The sequence below is a fragment of the Danio rerio genome, chromosome 24 (genome assembly GCF_052040795.2).
Source record: "Danio rerio strain M-AB ecotype USA chromosome 24, GRCz13ab, whole genome shotgun sequence".
In the NCBI taxonomy this organism is placed as follows: Eukaryota; Metazoa; Chordata; class Actinopteri; order Cypriniformes; family Danionidae; genus Danio; species Danio rerio.
Window position 1 is genome coordinate 6,354,364 of NC_141044.1, and position 25,595 is coordinate 6,379,958.

The window sequence follows — 25,595 nt, forward strand, 5'->3', positions numbered from 1 at the left end:
GAATAATTAACTTTTCACTACTAAATTAAGTATAGCATTATTTACAAAACAGTTATTTAAAAGTAGCTGGTGTTATTTTTTTCAAAGATCATTTAGAATAAGTTATTAATAAGCTACTGAATGTTATCCTCCATATAAAGCGAGTGTCCTTCAAGCCTTGTCTAAAATGAAGGCAGGGTTACATGATTTGGTTATTAAGCCTCCATAAATGATACGCAAATTGGAAATTATTTGCTTGAATCACAACAGAAACCACCATGTGGTCTGGTTTGACATTCGTGACATTCATTTGTCTCTTTTTTTTTAAACATTACAAACAAATATGTTGGAGCTGAACATATTGAAGAGCTTGTGGTTGTTTTTTTAAAGTTTTTTATTTTTTTTAAGTTTGTAGTCAGTCATAGAAATAAGGTCAGATTAGCTCAACCTATTAACACTTGCTTGTAAATTCCATACATTGAAAATAAATATTATATATATCACATATATTATTTTTGGTATGACATATGTTTTATTTGCAATATAGACTCATTCTGAGATTGTACCCCTATATACATTTCTGGAGATTGCGTATTATATATATTTCATGTATTATTATTTTTTTTATTTAATTTTTATTTATTTTTTAAACATATACTTTAAAAATTAATTTTATTAAGATATGCGGTCTCAGATAAAAGCTACAAATGCACAATTTTATTTATTTTTATGGCCGTTAAAGCTTTAAAGACCTTTCAGAAACATGTCTCTGTGTCATGCTCCATAATGTCACATTACCATTTTGCATTTATGCTTGCATTAACACTAATCGGCCACTCTGCATGCACTGCTTATGTAAATGCTTCAAATATGCAAAAGCAGATATTTCGAAAGCACTGGCTTATTTATGAGAATGTTAGACTTCTGGTTGAACCTAGAAGTTTAAATTGTTACCATCTATTAATATCTTACCTAATGGAAATTATTTATTCCTGCTTCGACAGTATATTTAATCTGCAACAACGTTTATCAAAGCATATTTGGTCAATAACTTCTGAATGCATAATTATGCAAACCTAAGATTTCTCTAAGAATGCCAGACTGACCTTCAATATGGTAAAAAATTAAATAAAACAGAAATGTGGATGATGTAACCAAATGATTGACAGGGCACATAACAGCAACACAATAGTCCATTAATGAGGAACTAGTACATTTCTCAAAAAAAAAAAAAAAAAAAAAGAGTACATGCTTTTAGGACATATAAGTAAAAGAATTGTGAAGCAGCAGCTGTGAAGGCTGATGGAATACCATTGGCTAGACTTCTGTGATGTCACTGAGAATTTTAGCCCCTGTCCTTGATAGACTCTTGACACTAAGCCCTTCCTGCTGACAGCAACTTTGCTATAGCAGTTCAGAGATTCTTGCATGACTCATCACTCCATCATGCTCTCTTTTACTCTCTCTGTCTGTCTCTCTCTCTCTCTCTCTCTCTCTGTCTCTGTGTGTTAAAGTGATTTTTTGTTAATTGTTAAAAAAAAAAGAGTTGCATTTTTGCTTTTTTTTTTAAGATGTTTTTTTCATATTTATAATAAAATTTGTTATGTAATTTGTGCATATTGTCTCCCCTTGTTATTTAAATTAAATGGGTTTTTGAACATCTCTCTCTATTTATTTTGTAACATTTCTGCTACTGTTGTTAATCTGTTTTGTGATGTTTTGTTCGTGATTATATCCCTTTTGTACAGATTTACATATTTTTTTCCATTCATTCATTCATTTATTTACTTGATAACATCATTCACATCACCCTGGCTACATTGTTTCATCTAAACATTCATTCATTCATTTTCCTTCATCTTAGTCTCTTTATTCATCAGGGGTCGTCATAGCAAAACTAATCACCAACTTATCCAGCATATAGCCTGATCGCACAAGAAAACGTAAGTATTCTACGTTTTGTCAGTTTAGTGGCTAATGCTTATGAATTCGTATAAGTTCAGTCGTACCCAACCGTCATTGAGCAACCGGATGATGAGCAAATCGTACTAAATTGTACGAATAAGATTGTACGAATTCATACTAATTAGCCACTAAATCAAAAAGTTACAAATTGCCGTGAGATTGTGTTGGTTACACACAGCGGACACCCTTCCAGGCGCAACCTAGTTCTGGGAAACACCTATACATTCAGACATCCACTCATACACTACAGCCAATTTTGCTTTTGTCCAATTCACCTATAGTGCATGTCCTTGGACTATGGGGAGCACCCGGAGGAAACCCACGTGAACACGAGGAGAACATATAAACTCCACACAGAAACGCCAACTGAACCAGCGACCTTCTTGCTGTGAGGCAACAGTGCTAACCACTGAGCCACCATGTTTAACACTAGAACCGCCATGGGGTCAATTTTACCCATCACTGTTATTCAAATGTACATAACAGATCTTCAATAAAACGTTCAAGCCTTCCAGTCATTGACTTTTACTAAAATTGCGTTATGTACAATACCCAGACATTAAAAATTGTTTAGATGAAAATAGATTAAAAAGTGGGACATTTATACCAATAAGCGCCAGCATGGGTCAAATTTATGCACTATAAAAAACCACAACAACTTGTATTTATGCACTACTTATGTTTGAAATTACCCACCAATGACTTTTACTTTACAATTTTGCTCACTAAATTAGTGGTTATAATAAATGAATAAAGTCACAATGACTAAACAATAGCCATTTGTAGAGCTAATAAAATCATAAAATGCAATGAATGGTGGAGAGTCTGTAGAAATAAGTTATGCATCAGAGTATGGTGGCTCAAATTTAGATAAGTTAACCTATTCATAACCTACTCCTAAAAGAATTTTGTTATCTGAACTGAACTGAATTGAATTGGAGTTGAATTGAATTGAACTGAATTAAATTGAAAGTTCAAATCTTTTGTAAAGTAATGGGTCAGGGTGTGTTGTAACTTAACAAATAACACGTATTTGCCTGGTGTAAATTAGTGTGTGACAAACGCTCTTGTGAGGAGAGGAAAATCTAGAGAATTATGTTTAATAAGTATTGTGCGAAGAGTATAAATTGTTAAAATCTCTCTCTCATGTCAGTTAACAAATTTCATCTTTGGTCAAGCAAAATAATTTATATTTACTTTTTATATTACCAGAAAAAAGATAGAAACGAGGAACGGTAAGAACATTGCATTCGTCTTTAAAAATCGAGTAAAATCAAGAATCATCGTTTATTTTAATTATTATGAAATGATCAATGCAGTTAATGTTTGTGAAATTGAATGGTTTTACCATGTTGGGTTGCGTTTTGTTATTAATGAAGAGTTGTTTTTAACAAATGAATTCATTTAATTTGTAAACATTCATTCATTCATTTTCTTGTCGGCTTAGTCCCTTTATTAATCCGGGGTCGCCACAGCGGAATGAACCGCCAACTTATCCAGCATGTTTTTACGCAATGGATGCCCTTCCAGCCGCAACCCATCTCTGGGAAATAATTTGTAAACAATTTGTTAAATAATTGCTTGTTAATAAAAGCATTTGTAAAATCATAAATCTCTCCTCTCTCTCTCTCTCTCTCTCTCTTTTTCTCTGCCAAGCCTTCTACCCCTCCTCAAAAAGGGGAGGATGTCCCGTTATCTCCCGCGTTCCTGGGATGCATTCGACTAATTACAGGCTTTATGTGCCTCTGCTCTGGGGCTGATACCCCAATGAGGGTGGCTTTAGGGAGGGGTGGGGGGCAAATATCTCATCTGAGGGGCTAAATGTGGCCTAGAGAATAACATAAGGAGAGATTACATTTAGAGTGGATTTTAGTCTGGAAATTAATCGTGAAGGGGTGAAACGTGTGGAGCATAGCAAGCGTTAGTCCGTGCGACATCACAATAGCTTACGATTGGCTGTTTACGTGCAGGAAAAGCATTTACTGGCTTTCTAAAGGTTTATAAGCTCTTATGTACTGGCAGAGGCTCTCAGAAATGCTCCACTTACAGGCTCTGTGAAAAGGCCACACGTTTTCCCGAAAGTAATGAAAAGAGGCAGTCGGGAATGGTCTGTTTCACTGATGTATTTATGCTTGGGAATACAAGAGATGGTTTAAAAGAGGAATAGCTGATTGGCGTTTTATGAGATTTGACTGACAATTCTTTCACAAATAAAGGCAGATCCTATAAGTTACAAGATTAAGTGTTATTTTGTTAATATAGTGGCTGGTAAATGTAAAAAATATATATAATAAAACAGTTTGCACATAAGAGTTTGTTCACAATTATATTAAAATATTAGGTAGCACTTTACGTCAGGGGTCACCAAACTTGTTCCTGGAGGGCCGGTCTACTGCAGATCTTAGCTCCAACCCTAATTAAACACACCTGAACAAGCTAATCAAGCTCTTACTTGGGCTGCATCCGAAACCGCATACTTCCATACTATATAGTACGCTAAAATCAGTATGCGAGCCGAGAAGTATGTCAGAATTCATAGAATTCGAAAAACAGTATGCGAGAAGTACTCAGAGAACTTACTACTTCCGTCGAGATTCTGGAGTGCGCATGCCATGCACGCTGCACTATCTCATAATGCCCCGCGAGAGAATTCATGAATGGAAGTGAAGCGATGCAACTGACGCAGGTAGGTCACATGACCATGACAAAATGGCGAATGTAGTACGTCTGAATTCCATTCATACTTTTCACATTCATACTGTATAGAACGTACTTTTCTAACGGCCGAGCAGTACGTTTAAATTCAAATGCAGTACCTACTGAGTAGTAGGCAGTGTCGCACGCAGCCTAGGTAACTTGAAACATCCAGGCAGGTGTGTTGAGGCAAGTTGGAGCTAAACCCTGCAGGGACACCGGCACTCCAGGACCGAGATTGGTGACGCCTGCTTGAAGGGGTGTTCATAAGACATGCTTATGAACTATTTTTAAGTTGAATTTGCTCAGTTATGTAATTTTAAATACAAAGATGACAACGTTTGCTATGAAAAATTGACAAAAACAAATGTATAACAGCTATTGATTCGTGAATCCACCAGAGGCTGTTTTGTACGTTTTTTTCTGATCTCAAATTTCTGTTGTGAGTGTCTGTTCCTTCTCTTCTCGCGTAAATCTGACTGACTGACCAACTGATTAAGTGGCCTAGTGGATGGGCCTGTGGGGTTACCGCATCTATCACCTCTACCTCCCGTGTCTTAAGTCCACCGACTTACATGGCGAGCTAAACTGGTAACAGCGAGAAAGCTGTCCACATGGAGGTAAGCGGTCAGGATGTAGCGCGAAAAGGAATGGCGTCATACCGCCTCGTAGAATTTGTTTTAAAGATCAAATACAGCGCATACGTACTTTTGGCTACATAATTCACATTCTCCAGAAATGTCAATAGGGGGACGTTTTCAGAATGAGCCTATTTTGCAAATGGAACATACAGTATGTAATACCAAAATAATATATGAGTATAATTGTGATACATTTCTACCTTTACTTAATACATCCCTCCATATTTATGTTGAAATGTGAAATGATTTCATCCTTTAATGGCACTAAACTCTGAGTGGTGAATACAAACATAGTGCATTCTTCCTTAAATGACTACAAGAATAGTTAATGCATCTGTTAGTTAACCAGAATCATTAAGTGGGACTGAATTCATTAAATCCTGTACGATTCCCATCACGTCCTGCAGCTCTGTTTTAAGAGACCTTCATTCGAAATTGGACAAGAAAAGCTAGTAGCAATTCATTAGTATGTGAAAGCAGACAAAACCCTCTGTCCCAATGACATGATGCCAGGAAAGAGCTTTAATGCAAGTGTGTTAGACATCCATCGCTGTATATGGAAATGCAGTGCTCTTGATGAGAGGAAATAAGTGCTATTCAATTAGCTTTGAAACACTCCCATGTAATGGCTTTGACCTGTGTTTAGAACACAGCTACAGGTCTCACAAACCCACACACACATGCAGATGTTTGTATTAATGGTTTACAGGGACTCTTCATAGGCATAATGTATTTAATACAGTAAAATTTGAATGCCAATGTTATACAGTAATTTTTAAATGTCAAATGACCTCATTAAGTAGGCCATTATAATAGGTTAAGGTCCTTATAATAAGTTAAATCTTGCATAACTTAAAAAACCTTAAAACCTGATTAACTTATTAAATTAAGTAAAACTAACGTACAAACATTTGTAGTCATGATATTTTTTTTTACAGGAGTTCGCTATAATGAACTACATAGACTACAGCTCCCATGGTTCCACACGGCATCATCCAAATATGCCTTTGTTTGTTGTGAATACACGCCCTCTAGTGGCAAAAACTAAATACTGTGCCTTTAAGACTAACAAATTGATAATAACACCTAAAATATTTAGATTTTAGGGCATCTCATAAGGTAAAAGACCAGCTTACTCACCAAAGTCAACCAGCTTGATTCCACCTGTCATGATAATACGTTTTAAATACTTTAAATGAACATGATTTATGCAGAAGTTCGATATAATGAAGACTACAACTCCCATGTTTCACTGAAGTCACTGTGTCATCAAAAATGCCTTTGTTAATTGTGAATATGCACCCTCTAGTGGTGAAAATTAAATACTGTGCCTTTAAGACTAACATATTGATAATAACACCTACACATTTTTGGATTTCAGGGGGATTGTAAAGTAAAAGACCAGCTTCCAATCCAAAGTCAACCAGCTTGATTCCTCCTATAATGATAGTTAGAATATTGAATGCTTTAGCTCATCTATGAATGTGATTTCTGCAGGAGTTTGATATAATGAAGACTACAACTCCCTTGATTCACTGAAGTCACTGGGTCAACAAAATGTGCCTTTGTTTGTTGTGAATACATGCCCTCTAGTGGTGAAAGTTAAATAATGTGCCTTTAAGACTGACATACTGATAATAACACTTAATAATATTTCGATTTCAGGGGTACTAATAAAATAAAAGACCAGCTTCCTCACCAAAGTCAACCAGCTTGATTCCTCCGCCCGTGGTGAGCAGGATGTTGTTGCCCTTGACGTCTCGATGGATGGTCTTATTGACGTGCAAATGTTGAAGACCCTTCAGAGAAAATAAGCACATGTTACAGACTCAAGCAAGTGAGATGGCACAATAAGATCTATATTTGTTTAAAAAATGCTAAAAATATAGAGGGTCAGGGTTGGTTATTAAGCTTTACCATGAGCGCTTCATGTAGAATAAAGGCTATGATGGGTTCCTCCATGCGATCTCCTCTTTTTAGCATACCTTTGGCCAGATCTGTGACAGACCCTCCGTTACACAGCTGCAAACAAAAGAATACATGAATTATTCAATTAGATAATTGCAGGAAAACACGCATACACACAGACACAAAAACATTGTTTGTATTGGTGGTTTACAGGGACTCATAGATGTAATGTTTATAATGATTTTTATACTGTACAGACTGTATATTTTTACATTTTCAAAATACTAAATTCTGTGTGATTTATATGCCTCTTTCCTTATGGGGACCAAAAAATGTCCAGACAAGATCAAAAATTACTGGTACTACTTGCGGGGACATTGATCCTCACAATGTAAGGAATACAACATACACACACAGACTCACATAGACACACACATTTATTTATTAATTTATTTGGTAACACTTTAATTAAGGTATAAAATGCAATGAAATCAATAATATGCAATTTGCTGAATTTCTTTTAATTTTATTTGTATTTTTTTTTTTTTTTGGACAAAAGTACAAAAGTAAAGATTTCCAATGATTTCATGCTTTGTGTGTAAGCAAGCTATATTTATAAACGAGATCCCAGATGTTGAAAATGTATGGCTCATCATGAAAAGGCAAAACAGGTAATGATAACCAGTGACTGTTGAGCATCGGACGTTTTGTATTTAGGGCAGATTGAGCAAAAAAAATAATTAAAAAAGTGTCACCGATTTCCAGATAGTAAAACATAAGGATGGTTGATGTCAAACTATGTTCAAAATGCCTCCGTCCCAACTTTTTTGGAGTGTGTTGCAGGCATCAAAATTTAGCTTGTTAAATTTCTAGAATACAACCTTTTTCCTCAACGAAAAAAGAAAGTATTTACTTTGTATATTTGAAATCAGCATTTTCTTGATTGTATTGCATTTAAAAACAAAACATTTCTGGAATTCAGGTTTTACAAGCAAATATAGGAACTAGCCCTAAATACTCTAACTGCACCCTAACACTCCCAGAAAGCACACAACATCATAAGACGCTAATATTAGGTTAGATGTAGGTCATGACATCAGACCAAAATTCATTGTCTAGCCAGCATGTAAGGCCAACATTATTTTGACATCCAATAATAACGTCAGATAACATTGATATTTGGTTGAATTTAGGTTGTGTTGGAAAGTGACCAAAGTCCAATGTCTGATATATGTCATAGTGGTAATGTCCACACAACGTCAAGGTGTAACATGATTAGACATAATATTTGGTTGATTTCAGGTTGGACATTGACGTCGGCCTGACGTCAACCCAACTTTTATTTCCAAACAAAATCCAACGTCCCCACTATGTTGGGGTAAGTTGGAGAACAACGTCAATACGCAGCCTGATCTCATGAGAAAACGCAAGTATTTTACGTTTTGGCAGTTTAGTGGCTAATTTGGATGAATTCGTACGAGTTTAGTCGTACAAAATTGTATGATTTGAAAAAGGAGGCGTGGCACCTAACCCCACCCCTAAACCCAATCGTCATTGGGGGATGAGGAAATCGTACAAAATTTTACAAATTAGATTGTACGAATTGAAACGAATTAGCAACTAAATCAAAAAGTTACGAAGTGCCATGAGATTGTGTTGACGTCATGTTGATGTCTTTAGCCTGCAGTGATAGCATGCATTCATTCATTTTCCTTAGGCTTAGTTCCTTTATTCATTAGGGGTTGCACAGTGAAATGAATCGCCAACTTATCCAGCATATATTTGACACAATGCATGTCCTTCCAGATGCAACCCAGTACTGGGAAACATCCATACACACTCATTCACACATTGCGGCCAATTTAGCTTATTCAGTTCACCTATTGACCTTATTCTATGCGATTGTTCAAGAACTTCCAATTCAGTCACCTATGGGAGAAATGACTAGGATTTATAAACGTCAGAAAATGGTCAAACTTGCTCTACAAACAAATGTTTGCATGACTATACAGACCAAAAATAATACAATAAGGAAATATCAGTTTGCAGCATCAAACAGCGAAACGAGCAGTTTTTAATGTCTAAAAATGAATGAAAGTGAATGAGACCGGAAGTCTCGAGCCAAAAAGATTCAAATGGCTGCACCCACTCGTCGGTGAAGAATAAGGTGAATAGCGCTAGTCTTTGGACTGTAAACCGGAGCACCCAGAGGAAACCCACGCCACACAATGAGAAGATGCAACCCACACAGAAGCCTAACCATAGAAAATACATGTAATTAAATCATATTACTCATTAGTAACATTAATAATTATGCTGTAACAAGGAAACCTTAAAATATAACGAATGTCTACACCTATATCGCAATATAATTTGTTTCTGGTAAAAACACAAGTACACAAATAATTCCTAATAAAAAAATAAAAAAGGTCAAACTGATTTTCTTGAGATCAACTGCTTTTAAAAGGCATCAAATCACGTATCAAACATTATATTCACAATACATATTATTACTTTTTTCCTTTCATTGAGGAGGCTGAACATACAATAACGCTATTGTAAAACAGGACAAAGAGATCTTAGTATTAAATCGTACAGTGAGGCATATTTAAAATGTTTTAGTTTCAATGTGTAAAAAATGTTTGTTTTATAGATGCGGAATTCTATAAAGCAAATTTAGGGGGTTGATGCTGTTTGCTTATAATCAATGCTAAATGCTTGCCTTCAGTCAAAGGACACCGAGGTGAAAATGGTTCTTTTTTTCCCCAGACAAGCCTTCTTGAAATTACATAAAATGGTCTAGCATGTTGCCAAGGCAACAACAATACCCTGTTATTTAGAGCCATTTAAATCGACCAAAGGCAAACACGTCTGTCTTCGGCCCGCTGCTATTGTAATGGGACAAAATGTTTGTATGAATGCTCCGACAATCTCCTATTCGCTGTACTCCTAAAATCCATTCTCTTCTATTCTGATGAAAAAGAAATACAGACGCAGTGATGTGCACCTTGCTGTTCGAGAAAAAAAACACATCTAGCCAATAAAGGAAAAAAAAAGAGCAAATTGGCCCTAACGTTACTAATGCAACCAATTACAAATCCTTTGAAAACAATCTGCTTGATCCGGCCTTTCAGCAGAACGCTGAACACTTCAAAGAGAACATCAATGACTCGCATCACTTCATGTCCCGAGAGGGCATTTACATGTTCAAATACATTTACGTCTTTTCTGAGGAGTTTGGCTGGGTGGGCGGATAGACTTGATTAAGCAGAAAACTCTTTAGAGGTGACTATATGTAAAGCTGAACTGTATAATTCCTTATGCTTCTAGCAATGAAGCATGCAATAAGGATTGAGTTAAAATAGGAGGATGTGACTTACTAGGGTTCGATTTTAGGTTTAGTTGCTTATGATAATGATGGCAAGGCTTTGTTTTTACATACAGTGCTTAGTATATATACGTTCACCACTCACAAATCATTCATTCATTCATTTTCTTGTCGGCTTAGTCCCTTTATTAATCAGCGGAATGAACCACCAACTTATTCAGAAAGTTTTTACGCAGCGTATGCCCTTCCAGCCGCAACCCATCTCTGGGAAACATCCACACATGCATTCACACACACACTCATACACTACGGAGGAAACCCACGTGAAGGCAGGGAGAACATACAAACTCCACACAGAAATGCCAACTGAGCCGAGGCTCGAACCAGCGACCCAGTGACCTTCTTGCTGTGAGGCGGCAGCACTACCTACTGCTCCACTGCTTCGCCCCCTCACAAATCTATCTTTTAAATTCATATTTTAATTAGAAGCTATACAATATTATATTTGTTCATATACATTGGATTAATCAGTACTGAAGCCAAATCTGGAGCTTAACAGTCCAAAAACGAGTACACCCAACTTTATGTTATGAAAAGTTTTTTAAATACAAATGTTAAAAAGAGGAATAATCAAGAGAAGCAGAAAAATGAAAAATTTAGTTGATTTTTATTTATTTTTTGCAATATTTTGCTTGATTTTAATTGTATATATTTCAATTTCTATTACGTTTGGTGACTAAAATATTATTTTAATAAATATTTTGAAAATACATTTAATATTAAAACCTGGAATCTAAGGGTTTTAAAAATAATCTAAATACTAAGAAAGTCACCTTTAAAACTGCCATTATGAAGTGCTAAGCAATGCACATTACTAAATACTAAAAAGGTGGAGCCATCTGGAATAGCAAAGAACGCATTCTTGCAGGACTCATCCAGACTATTTTCAATGCCTCTTCCTTCATGCTCAATAATGTCCATGTCTGGTAACTGGACTGGCCAATTCTGGAGCACCTTGACCTTCTTTGCTTTTATCAACTTTGATGTGGAGGTATTTTGGTCTTCAGTTCTTATTTTCTACTGGATTGAGATCAGTTTATTGGCTGGGAAATTCTAGCAGCTTTATTTTATTTTTTGAAACCAGTTGAACGTTTCAGCTGTGTTTGAGAACATTGTCTTGCTGAAATATCCACCCTGGTTCCATCTTCATCATCTGGTAATGTAGGTGTTGGGCAGGCACGTGCACACATAGGGCTCAACCTGTGCAGAGCACATGCCCTTTTTAGTCTTGCATAGAAAGTGCCCTTCCAAAATGATCAAAAGTGCCCCGAGACGCGACACACCCTCGGTCCCGCCTTTCAGTAGGCGCGCGATAACACAGCTGATCAGAACGCGCGCGAAAACACCGCTCTTTAGTACGCGCGCGAATACACCAATCCCCCGAAGCCCCCCCGCTCTTCACAAAAATTATCCTGCACATGCCCTTTGGACTGTCTCTGCACGGGCCTGGTGTTGGGACTGAAGAAGCTAATATAAATTTTTAGTGAAAATCGGTAGGTTTGCCTTCCGACTACTGAGAGATAAGAGAGACAGCTGCTGTCTGGGCTTTCCATGCCTTTTTACACCTCCTTTTATTCATGTGTTCAATACTTTTTACCCTGTGTCATTTCACTTCATTACACATAATTTCTAAACTAATTAGTTTTTTATTTATTTTTTAATTAAAAAAAATTCATTATGTATGAATTATATTGGTTGTTACCAACATCTGGTAAATATTTAAAGTCAACATTTGTTTAGAAATCTTTTCTGAAAAAAAAAAAAGAAATGTTAACTAAGAAAACTGGTGACATGTTCAATATATATGTACATACAGTATATATATATATATATATATATATATATATATTGATAAGTGGTACACTGAAAGTGTTGTTTGTTATTGGATTGGGCAGGAAAGGTGAAATGTGGACACTTGAACAACAAGGTACAGTATGTTTGTGAGAGTGGAGTATTCCCACAGTTTCCAGACCTATTTCTGAAAATCTCATTATTACTGTGCCACGGGGGCTTCTGGCATTGTAGCACACCTTCATGTTTCACTACCGTTTACCAAAGTTAATTGAGCTAACTGCAGGGAGCGTCCCGCTTCATTTATAGCTACAGCAAATGTTTCAGTGTCAGGCACAGAGGAGATTGTGAACATGTTCTTCATTTGAGTTGCTGATGCAGTGACTGCAAGCAATTGGTAATTCAAGTGTTGAATTAAATTAATCCGTAAGGCTTCTGAGGTGGTTTACATGCTCCTAAATGTTGTTTTGTAGGCCATTATGCATACATCCAAGGTTACAAATCACATTAATCGATTTATAATGTCCATTGCAGTGTCAGCTTTTACACGGCAAAAAAAAGATTACTTTACTTTGCGGGGGTGATGAAGTGGCGCAGTAGGTAGTTCAGTTGCTTTACAGCGAGAAGGTTGCTGGTTTGAGCCTCAGCTGGATCAATTGAGTTTCTTTGTGGAGTTTGCATGTTCTCCCTGCGTTCGCATTGGGTTTTCTCTGGGTACTCAGGTTTTCCCCACAGTCCAAGATTTGCGATACAAGTGAATTGGGTAGCCAAAATTGTGCATAGTGTACGAGTGTGAATGAGTGTGTATGGATATTTCCTAGAGATAGGTTGCTGGATAAGTTGGCGGTTCATTCCGCTGTGGCGACCCCGGATTAATAAAGGGACTAAGCCAAAAAAAAAATGAATGAATGACTTTACGTTGCTTAAATTAAGTGAGTAAACCCGTTGCCTTACAAATTTTACAACTCAAGCTCATTCTGATTACGTACCTCTATATACATTTCATGAGAGAGCAAAATACGTCCCAGGAGCTATGTTTTTTACAGTTTTTGTTTTCATAACTCCACAAGAGGCTGCTGTTTATGCCTTTTGAGAGCTCAAATTTCATGCTAAAAGGACCAATAAAGGTGCATACAGAAATTGTTGCCAGTCTAAAAGGTTTAAGGAAACATTTACACAATAATGTTTTTAACAAAACATTTTAAAAACTTATGAATTTATCCATTTATTTAAACAATGACTGTGTTTTGAACTTTCTGAAAAATAGGAATGGAAAAAAAAATGTTTGAAATAGAAGCTTTGGAACACACTACCATTGTTGTTTTGATTTACAACGCAAGTGAGCATGTGCAAACGTGTTACAGTGAAAAATCTTCAACTACTGTTCTGTAATGCGATAAATAATGTTTTTAGTTGTTTTTGAGGATCAATACTGTTTATATAACTGGATACTGATAAGTGTTCATTAGCCACTTTCACATAGTAATACTGGTAAATAACTTTAAAATTACCGGAACAAATTTACCACCAAATTTAAAAATGCACTATTCATACCGGCAATGACATTGTGTAAATTGGTCAGACTTTATTTTAATGGTCTGTTTGTTGAATTTAAATTATTGCATCTATATGACAACTTATTTTCATTAGATTATAAGTAGACTGTTAGGTTGGGGCTGTAAACATGAAGGCAGTTAGTGCATATTTTGATATTTTAGTATTGTCAACAACAATGAAGAGCTTTCTTGTTTTATGAGGGAGCTTGGAATCATGATAGATTTGTTTCCGTTGAAACTCTCAAAGTAGTACTTAGTTTGTTCAGCCACCATCTAAGACTATTGAATTAGTGTTCTATATTTCGGAAGTATAGTGTTCAATACTTCTTATAGTTTAATATGAATCATTCGTTCATTATCTTTTTGGTTTAGTCCCTGATTTATCAGGGGTCGCCACAGCGGAATAAACCGCAAACTATTCCAGTATGTTTTACACTAAAGATGCCCTTCCAGCCAAAACACAGTTTTAAGAAACACCCATACACTCTCACATTCACACACACTCATACACTACAACCAATTTAGTTTATTCAGTTCACCTATGCCACATTTCTTTGGACTAAGGGGGAAACCGGAGCAACTGAAGGAAACCCATGCTAACATAATAAGAACACACAGAAATGCCAACTGATACAGACTCGAACCAGCAATCTTCTTGCTGTGAGGTGAGAGCATGTCCACTGCGCCACCGTAGCGCTTCATTTTGATTCATATGTCTAAATTTAATTCTTAACATATGATTGATTTGCATAGTCCATTCTTTTAAACGTGAATCTACACGGACTACATTCATGGTCCCTTTTTATGTTTTATTTAGCTTAACAGCCTTCATTGACCTTCACTGTAATGAAAAGAAGAATTTTTTGCTAAACATCTCATTTTGTGCTCCACCAGCGACAGTCAGTCATGTGTTGGGAATGACAAGACAAAATCATCTTGTGCAGTAATTATAACAAATAATTTTGTTTAATGTCCTCCTGATATTGTTTTATTTTTAGACCATCTCACTCTGGATTACCTCAGGCTGCGAAGGACATGTTATTAATGTCATCTACTGACGAGTCATCAACATAATTCCTCATATACGGATGAAAAGACTCAAGGATAATTCTGCCATCCTTCCCCAACTCCTACTTTCAACGCGGCTGATGGCTTTCAAAGACTTAAAGGGCTCCAATTTTGGCCTTTTTACAAAATATAATAATAAAAAAGATGCCTTTTGTGTCTCTAGAATGTGTCTGCGAAGTCAAATTATTAGATTATTCATTATACCCTATTAAAAATCTCAATGCTTGGGTCAGAGGGATTGGTAGCTATTTTGGCATCTGTGCCTTTAAATTAAAGTGAGCTAATTTTTCCCATCCACTCAAAATATGTTCTCCCCCTCACTCTTATGACCTTTCAATTCAGACAAGGATAACCAGATTTGGACATCAGAATAAACAGCAAACAGACAGACACCAACTCAGACCTGAAACAGAGACATACAGTCACAAATACCACAGTAAGATGAATGAGCCACACACAAATGCCATTACAACGATCGCTGTGAATGTGTTTTTACTTATCTTCTCGCAGCAAATGTAACAGGTTGCCCATCAAGCGGGTAAATATGCTGCTGTATAGATCATTGTAGCTAAGTGACTGTACAAAACAAACCTGATTAAATGTCCACAAACTGAGACTCCGATTGTGTGATTGAAGCATCCTTGGGTATAGTTGTGTACACTATGCATCTATGGTGATTCCAGCGGTCATGAATTGTGTGTCTTTAAAAGTATAGTAGATTATAGATAATAGATTATTGGCAAAGGCCTTAATACACTTAAAAGCTAAACTGAGGAACAAACTAGATGTAAAGTCATTCTGAAACAAAATCAAGCCAAAATGAGAAAAAAGCAAGCTTTTGGGAATATTTGGGACTGGTATTGTCATGATCACCAGCGATCCAGACTTGCAGAATGCTGGTAAACACATGCACTATCATCCAAACTACAATTGTGCCACTGAACTGCACTACATTTCCCACCGTGCACTTCACACACACACCTGTTCTGCTTCTCCTTTGATTACACATGTAACCCCACCAGTCCTCCACGAGCTAAACCGCTCCAAGCTGGGCTCGAACCGGCGGATTTCCGCATGGGAATTGGTTGCTCTACCAAGGAGGCTTAAGACCATGGCCTCTAGCATGTCGCTAGAGCACCTTTAGAGGTCAGAGGAATGAAGTTTACCTGCACAGCATTTCACTAGCTGGCCTCCACTACAGTCACCATCCTAAACCTCACTCCCATCTGGGTCACCAAAGTAACCCTGCTGGTCCTACTGCACCAAGCCTGCTCTGAGCTGGGATCGAACTGCAACTTTCCGCATTGAAGTGGGTTGCTCTACCAAGGAGGCTAAAGACCATGCCTCTAGCATCTGTTGCTAGACAACCTTTAGAGGTCAGAGGAGTAAAGTTTACCTGCACCGCATTTCACTAGCTGGCCTCCACTACACACACACAGCTGGGAGCTGCTAAAGAACTGATTACTCAGACTAATGGTAATCGTTATCATTAGTAATGATTTAAGACTTTTTAAGACACCCCCGTCCCTGGAGAATGCTCAGTCTATTAGATGATTCAATGGGTGGCTCCTGTACTAGAAGGTGGGGCTTCATTTGTCATATTGACCAAAACTATGCAAGTGACTTGTCTTGTGTATGCTATAGTCTTTGGCGTAGCCTCTAAATTGCTGCTTATAGCTGTTTTTTTATTTAATTATTATTATTATTATTATTATTATTATTATTTATTTATTTTTCAATGGGTTTTCAAGCTTCACAAAATCGTGTTTTGAATAAACTCATTACTAATTAATGTACCAGATAACTGTTTTACAGCACAACTTAAAACTATACTATAACCAAAAGTGCTCATATTTCATGTTTAATACTATAAAGCTACACTGGTATAAATTTCTAAATAAATATAAAGTGGCATAACATAAGCTCATAAAAATAAGCAGCACATACAGTTTGTAGCTACACATTTTCATTTAAGCATCCAGCAATTACTACCAGAATACCACTGCAGGTTTCCTTTAACCCCAAAGCAAACATCGAAAATGAACACCAAATCAGAATATTGGGACCTTCATGTATTAGTTATGTTCCTGGATCTCTAACCTTGATTTTTTGATTTGAACTGAAATTTGTTGCTTGCAGCAGATGATCAAATCAGGTGCTTTCTTTGAGCAAGTGTGTGTGTGTGGCCATCACACCTTCCTAGAAAAAAAGGCCTCTTTTGTCTAGGGTAGCTTATCATTTACACACAAATAATGAGCTAGGTGTCCGCTTTCTTTCAACATTTAATGAAAAAGCCCTGACAAACAATGGCATTTTAAACCTCATTGTGAATTAATGATGGGCACAAGCTAGACACATCAGACATGGTTCAAAAAAGGGCTTTGTTTCAAAGAGTGTGCCATTCAATACAGGAAACAAGGCCAAAAACCACAGGCACCACTTTGACTATATTAAAGAAAATGAGTGAAATCAAACAGCAGGGCATTGCCCTGCTAGATCTGTGGTTTTAACCACAATATGTTGAATGCAATGACATTGACCACAAAAATATAGTTGAAATAATATTATGTGTAGATAAATCCAAGTTAAATTAGTTGGACTTCACACAATCTTTATCTAAAACTATATTTTATTATATGAAGTACAGTTGAACAAAAATTGAAAAAATTAAAAACTGCTTTTATTCTAGCTGAAATAAAACAAATAAGACTTTCTCCAGAAGAAAAAAATATTATCAGACATATGGTGAAAATTTCCTTGCTCTGTTAAACATAATTTGGGAAATATTAAAAAAGAAGAAAAAAATTCGGAGGGGGCTAATAGTTCTGACTTCAACTGTATATTTATACACTCTGAGAAAAAAAGGTACACAGTGGTACAAATAATGTTCCTTGAGGAATAGTTTTATACCTTTGTAAAAAATGTACATTATACACACTCTCAGAAATAAAGGTACTCTAGCTGTCACTGGGGCAGTACCTTTTCAAATGGTGCATATTTGTACATGAAGGGTCCATAATGGTACCTCAAAGGTACTAGTTTGTTACATTTGGGTACTAATATGCTTCTTTTAGGTACCACTGTGGACTATTGGGGTACAGATTTGTTTTTTCAACACATTTCTAAAAATAATAATTTTAATAACTCATTTCTAACTTCTTCTAAATCTTAACTGATTTATTTTATCTTTACCATGATGATTGTATATAATATTTTTCTAGATATTTTTTCAAGACACCACAGCTTAAAGTGACATTTAAAGGCTTAACTAGGTTAACTAGGCAGGTTAGGGTAATTAGGCAAGTTATTGTGTAGTGATGGTTTGTTTTGTAGACAGTCGAGAAAATATATAGCTTAAAGGGGCTAATAATTTTGTCCCTAAAATGGTGTTTAAAAAATTTTAAAAACACTTTTATTCTAGCTCTTCCGGTCCCAAACCAACAATGGGAAAACCTATAGACTCATATCAATTCATGTTTTTCCAATTTATTTCCAAATTATGCTCATTGTCTCCTTTTTTTAAGAATACATTGAATAAATTCCTTTAATTTGCCAGGCTTTCACAAATTGCATATCTGCAAAAAGACACACACTTCAAATCAAACCCTTGAATAACAACAGAACAGAGACGTGCTATTTCATGTAAAACTTCAACAATAAATCAGTCCTATCCAAGCCATTAAGCGCCAACTGCAGCCTACAAGCTAACTTAAACAAAACCGAACAGAGATCATTTCCGATATCTTTGAAGTTTTAATATAGCGGAGCGTAGTCGGCGAGGAACCGGTGTGCACAGATGAAAGCGCTTCCCTTCATATCCATAATTAGAAGCCAAGGCACAAAAGAAAAGGCAGAACAAGCACCAGGCCTGATGAGCAGCCAGTAAAGCGGAGGACGCAATTTGTGCGAGTCCTCTCTGTAATCAGGGGTCACTCAAGACCGAGGAGCCTTCTTCCAGGATCCTACCGAAAATACGGAAAATTACAGTTCAGAGGGGACGACTGTAACAATGGCAATTTAACCCCCCCTTCGTTTCCCCCACATCTCCTCGGCTGCTGACAGCCTGAATGCTCAACCGTGATTCCAGCCAGAGGATTAGCTTCCACATTTGGATTGCTGACTGTGGATTTTGCATGCAGGAGTTTGCATACAGAAATGCAAAGCTCTTTAGGGAAACACGGGCAAGGAGAAATAAATAATAATTTCCTCTACTGCAGCAGGAGGAACTTGCTTTAAGGTTTGCAAACCACAAAAATTACTTTTGTAGCTTGTGGTAATTGTTAGTGAAAAGAAAAAGAAGGGGAAAAAAATGTTTGCTGTTTGTTCAAATACAGTTTAGCAAAAAAAAAAAAAAGTATTTAGTCAGCCACCAATTGAGCAAGTTCATTCATTAATTGATTTTCTTTTCAGCTTAGTCCCTTTATTAAACAGGGGTCACCACAGCGGAATGAACCGCCAACTTATCCAGCATATATTTTACACAGTGTATGCCCTTCTAGCCGCAACTCATCACTGGGAAACAACTGTGCAAGTTCTCCCTCTTAAATAGATGAGAGAGGCCTTTAATTTCTATCGAATAGGTATCGACCCTTCGCTAAGCCACACTCAAAAATGGCCACACACCAATCGTGGCTTAGCAACCGTAGCTACGTGCAGGGGCTCTGTCAAGCTTTCGAGCGAGGGAAACAAGCCAAAGCATTGTGCATATGAATTGTGCAAATCTGATACCTGGTATCCCAGTCTGATCTCATGAGGAAATTAAGTATGTTACGTTTTGTCAGTTTAGTAGCTATTTTGTAGGAATTCATACAAGTTGAGTCGTACGAAAATTTACGATTTTAAAAAGGAGACGTGGCACCTAGCCCCGCCCCGCCCTTAAACCCAACCATCATTGGGTGATAAGCAAATCATACTTAATTGAGTTCATGTTTTCACCCCCATGTTTCACAGTAGGTATGGTGTTCCTTGAATGTAACTCAGCATTCTTTCTCCTCCAAACATGACAAATTAAGTTTTTACCTAAAAATGTCTATTTTGCTTTCATCTGACCAAATCAAATGCACTCTAACAAACTTCAGACGGGCCTTGACATGTACTAGCAGCAGTCCCTAGGGCGCAGTGTGCTGTTGATGGTAGCCTTTCTTACTTTAGTCCAGTGGTCACCAAACTTGTTCCTGGAGGGCCGGTGTCCTGCAGATTTTAGCTATAAACCCTAATCAAACACACCTGAACAAACTAATCAAGGTCTTACTTGGTATACTTGAAACATCCAGCAAGGTGTGTTGAAGCAAGTTGGAGCTAAACCCTGCAGGGACACCGGCCCTCCAGGACCAGGATTGGTGACCCCTGCTTTAGTCCCTGCTCTCTGCAGGTCATTCACTAGGTTCTGGGATTTTTGTGATTATTTTGATCCCACAGGCCGAGATCTTGGATGAAGCCCCAGATCGAGAGTGATTATCAGTGGTTTTGTGCGTCTTCCATTTTCTAATAATTGCTCCCACTGTTGATTTCTTTACACCAAGCTGCTTACCTATAGCAGATTCAGTCTTCCCAGCTTGGTGCAGGTCTACAATTTTGTTTCGGCTGTCCGTTGACTGCTCTTTGGTCTTGGCCAAAGTGGAGTTTGGAGTGTGACTGTTTGAGGTTGTGGACAGGTGTCTTTTATACAGATAACGAGTTTAAACAGATGCCATTAATTAACTCGCACAACTGGTGGCAGACCAAATACTTTTTTTTGCCCCACTACTGTATATAGATGGCATACAAGATTTTAGGATATTTGTATGATTTCATAATCATTAGTCTGTGCTCATATGTACATTTATAAGCTCCTACTGATCATTAATGAAAAGAGACTTGTCATTAGGCAAATATTTCATGTTGCATATTAAGTTCAATGTATTTGATATTTTTGATACCTTTACATATAGATATGTAAACAATATTAGATTAATAAGACAATCAGGAATAATAGGTTTCCAATCAAATAAAAGGTATAACTTGTGTCAGAAACTTGAGCTTGAACTCATATGGTAAAACCGGCACTTATAATTACTTTGGAAGTCCAGTAACCTGAGACTGGTGATTATGGTAGGGGGAGTAACATTTCTGACACGCTTGAGGTGTTTGGCCAATCACAACACACTGTCAGAGCACAATCACATCACTCTGGGCTTTTCAGAAGTGGCTCTGTAAAAACAAAATGCAGGCACAGCATTTTAGACTGTACACGACTGGAAATAATGTACAGCAGGGGTGCCCAAACTCGGTCCTGGAGGGCCGGTGTCCAGCAAAGTTTCATTCCAACCCCAATTAGACACACCAGAACCAGCTAATCAAGCTATTGCTAGGTATACTAGAAACTTCCAAACAAGTGTATTGAAGGAAGTTGGAGCTAAACTATGCAGGACACCCCTGATGTACAGTATGTCAAAGAAAGAGTGTTTTTGACAATTCTAGTGCACCCCAAAAGCCTAAATGATCTTTTAAAACAACACGTGGAGTATTTAAAGTTAATTTCACATTATAAACGCTTTCAGACCCACATATGAAGTCCTGCATTAGTAAAGCAACATTACATGTACAAGCATATCCCTTATTGCCTTTACAGATTAGGTTACAAAACTATGAGACGTGTTAAGTAACCCTGCTCAGACCCACACCTTGACACCGAGGTAAAGTTTCACACCAAATGAACATAAATTAATCTCGACAGGCAAGGGATATGATATGCATATATTGAACATGATCTAACATTAAATTCGGCTGTGCAAAAACAAGGTAACCGTAGATGGTATGTTTAACAAAAAGAAGAGTACATAGAAAACATCATCTGATCTTGTGATTTCTTCTTTGAAAGTCTGTATATCAACAAAGGTCTCGGAAAGGTCGGTTTGTGCTGAGATTATTCGAGAACAAAGATAAGTGGTGAGGATGTTCAGAAGCACAGAAACACTCATCTTGGAACAGTTTGAACTTATTTCATCAAAGAAACCGAGCACTTATAAATGTCTGAGATGAAAAGGGCACAAGAGCAAACCTTCTTACTGATAAACTTCTTGTACATTTAAACTAATGATTATGATTTAACATAATTATTATCTTAAATTTATAGTTTAACAGTCAGGTGATTTTAAAATGACTTCACATGTTGGTTGTTGTCTCATGCTATAGATAAAAGATCAGCAAATACAGGTCTTACTAATATTTTAATCAGTACCAAAAAGATGTTATATCCTATAGACATGTTAACATGGTAATAACTGTTTGAATTACTGTATATATACTGCATAACTTTCAGAAGGCTATGAAATTGCCATCAGGTGAATAAGTTATTCTGTAATTCACTATGGTTCAAGTGAATGACTCAGTAAGTTGATATTGAGTGAATGAATGACTTAATGAATCGTTATTGTGTGAATGAATGGCTTAATAAAATCAACATTGTTTGAGTGAATGATTCAGTGATTCATTATTGCTTGAGTAAATGACTCTCCAAACTAAGAAAGATTGAAAGCAAAACTTTTCTAACATTAAAAAAAAAAAATTAACAGCATGTAAGTTATGTAAAATTATTTACCAGGCTCATTGGAAATATGTCCTTCAGCCTACCTTTTTTGTAAAAGTTGCATATTTCAAAGGTCAAATCTACTAGAGGGAGCTGTCAACATTTTTACAAGTCTGAAATACTTTACTTATGGTTCAGATAAACGTTATTTTGTACACATCCACGAGAATGTGGGGCTTTTTGTACAGATCACCTAGCCAAACGCTGACCCAAACCTTCCCTAAACCCAACCAATAGTTTTTTCAAAAGCAAGCATAAGAGAAAAGTGGACTGTTTACATTGTTTTTATCCCTTTTGTGGAACCATGTTCCCCAACTCAAACCTATGTCATCTGTATTACAAGTGCAACAACATACAAGGTGAGCTACTGAGCAAACTGACCATGCCAGAAAAGTTGTCAATATAGAGATAGGCAGGTGAGGCAAACATATTAAACTATAATTCAAGTTTTTTGTGATTATTGTTGGTTAACTGCATAAAAATCCATTTATAATGTCCCCTTTAAATATCATTAGCGTGAAAAGGAGCTAACATTTTTGGCAACACACTGCCCCATAGCATTTATTTTACCTAAAAACTACAGTCAAAAGCATTTAAAATGATGTCTAAACTGTTTACTTAAAAAAATAAAAATAAACGAATCTGACTTGAGATTTAAGAACCAAAAAATAAAAATATGCAATATGCAAAGTACAATAAAACAGAATTCTACATGAAGTGCCTTGTACTCCACATAGTGTGGTGAATCTGGGGTCTGTGGTTCTATCCAATACCATGCAACATTGCTGGAAAAAACAGTAAGCTCACAGTTTAAGTGGATTGATGATGTTATTTTAGTGTTATATTTAATGATATATCATGTCACTGCAATTTGAAGAGCTATAATGAAGCTACTCTCATGTCTTTTTACTGCATAACAATACATGCAGCTGTATGGCTATTAAAAATGCCAACTTAACTACAATTTGACATATTATTCTAGAGAACACAAACAATAGACTTTAAATAGCAGATGTACATAATACTATTTCATGAAGGACGCATTCTAATTACTGTATGATTCAGCTACAATAACAAAAAACAGCCGCAATAGTAAACTCAATGCAGAATTTATGAGCTGTCTGAAAATATATTACAAGCTGTCAGAATAATTACAGCTGAAAGGCATTAGCATTACTCATCAATATATAATCACAGTATGATGTAATGTAAGAATCCTCAGTGTCAGTACACTGTACCATGACAATAGTACACCATCTCTTTTGTGCTGTATGCGAATGTAGAAGTAGTATTTCACACAGCCGGTCCACATTACTAGTCATCTCATTCTCCCATACCTGTCCTTCCACAAAAAAAAAAAAAAAAAAAACTCTGCCAAGACCTACTGCAGAGACTAAAGTATCTTATGTAACACTCATCTGATCCAATTTCCACAACAAACACCTTCACGTCTGTTCTTAAACAGTCAAACACAGCTCACAGTGATCATTATAAGTCAAATAAATAAATAAAAATAACAGTATTTTAAGATGTTCTTGTTACACATGTCCATATTCCAAAGCCTGCTATTTTAATGTATTCTAATTCAATCATGCTTCTTAAAAACGGAGGTGCTGATACTAATAATCTTTTTATTAGCATTATATTTTGCTAATCCCCTATAAACAGATTTCCAGTGCTTTCAAACGTATCCCATCAGCCCACACTGGGATGACGGCAGTAAATCCATAATGTGATAATGATAAAGCATGCAGTACACAACTTTGATGAGAAAATATTAACATGTTTCCATGTTGCAGATTTAATAGCCATGATTGATTAGGCCTTTCTAATGCTTCTCTAATAATATCAAAATTTACAACAAGCTTAAATAAATGCCTGACATAGAATTTAAAAGCTTTACCTCTAGTACTAGCCATAGCTGGTCTCCAGTCTTGACATCCTTCTTGTAGAACATCCCAAAGAATTTAACAACATTGGGATGGTCTGAAAGAGCTTTCAGGATGTTATACTCAGCTTCAATTTCTTCATCGATGTCCTAAAAATCAAATGTAAATAAATTAAATCGATTCACAAGTTTGCTGTGTTCAAGAAAAAGAGAGCAAATGTCAGCAAAAAAAGGAAAGCTTAAATGTAAAAATGTAAAATGTAAAAAAAAGAAGAATATTTTTGTAATATGAAAAGAGTTGCTTAAACATTTTCATTAAAATATCAATCCTTTTAAGAGATGCATGGCACTGACAAGCTTCCATTTTCATTATTGAGTGTATTAAAACTATTTGTAATACCTATTCAGCGTTCAGAAACACAAACAGATCCATTGATGAAATAAAGTATTTTATGAGTCATTTTATCTATTGAATTTACCAAAACCGAAGAAGCCATAAAATGCCAACATTAATAAAGCCCCACAGCAGTAAACTACGCACGGAGTAGAATAAAATGGTATTTTCTGGCTTCAATACCCCCAAGATTTTTGACCAACTTTTGGCAGAAAGAAAATTACTGTTTACTGATTGAACTTGGCGGAAAACAACCTCTGAATGTAGAACTCTAATAGATATGGCACACAGGGCTTTTCTGTGATGCCTTTTGGCTTCAAAAGTGCTCCGTACATCTATTACAACACAAGATTACTGCATTTCCTGTGCTCGGAAAGCAGTGAAAATAAATATTTGTGAATATCTGAAGTACAATGACCACAGCAGCTGCAGCCTATTAAATTAAGCCTACATTTATTTGATCTAGATGAGTGATTTTAAATACGTTGGCAGCCAAGGCCATTGAAATACTTTCAAGCCTCCATTCAGGACCTTGAAAGGGTGAAACTCCGGTGAAGTAAATGAACACAAATTGCACATTTTCTGAGAAGCCATCTGATCATGATTAGGCTGGGTATATGCTGTTAGAGGCCCTTTTATTTGCCCAGTCACTAAAGGAAAGAGTGCGTGGCTGCAGAAATAATGAGAAAGAGACAGTCACACAGAAAGCCTTTTGGCATTATCTGCAGGATATGGATGTTCTATTCTTAATATGAC

At 36.4% G+C, this 25,595-nt stretch overlaps 1 protein-coding gene across 12 annotated transcripts in view; it reads right to left on the reverse strand.

The window, feature by feature from the left end:
* myo3a (myosin IIIA) overlaps positions 1-25,595 on the reverse strand; it is a 131,543-nt gene that overhangs the window by 71,901 nt on the left and 34,047 nt on the right. For all 12 annotated transcript variants that reach the window (XM_087308339.1, XM_087308333.1, XM_087308335.1 and 9 more), the window contains 3 exon segments: positions 24,461-24,595; positions 7,197-7,301; positions 6,979-7,078 (listed from right to left, as the gene is read on the reverse strand). In XM_087308339.1, coding sequence (XP_087164465.1) covers positions 6,979-7,078; positions 7,197-7,301; positions 24,461-24,595 — 340 coding nt within the window.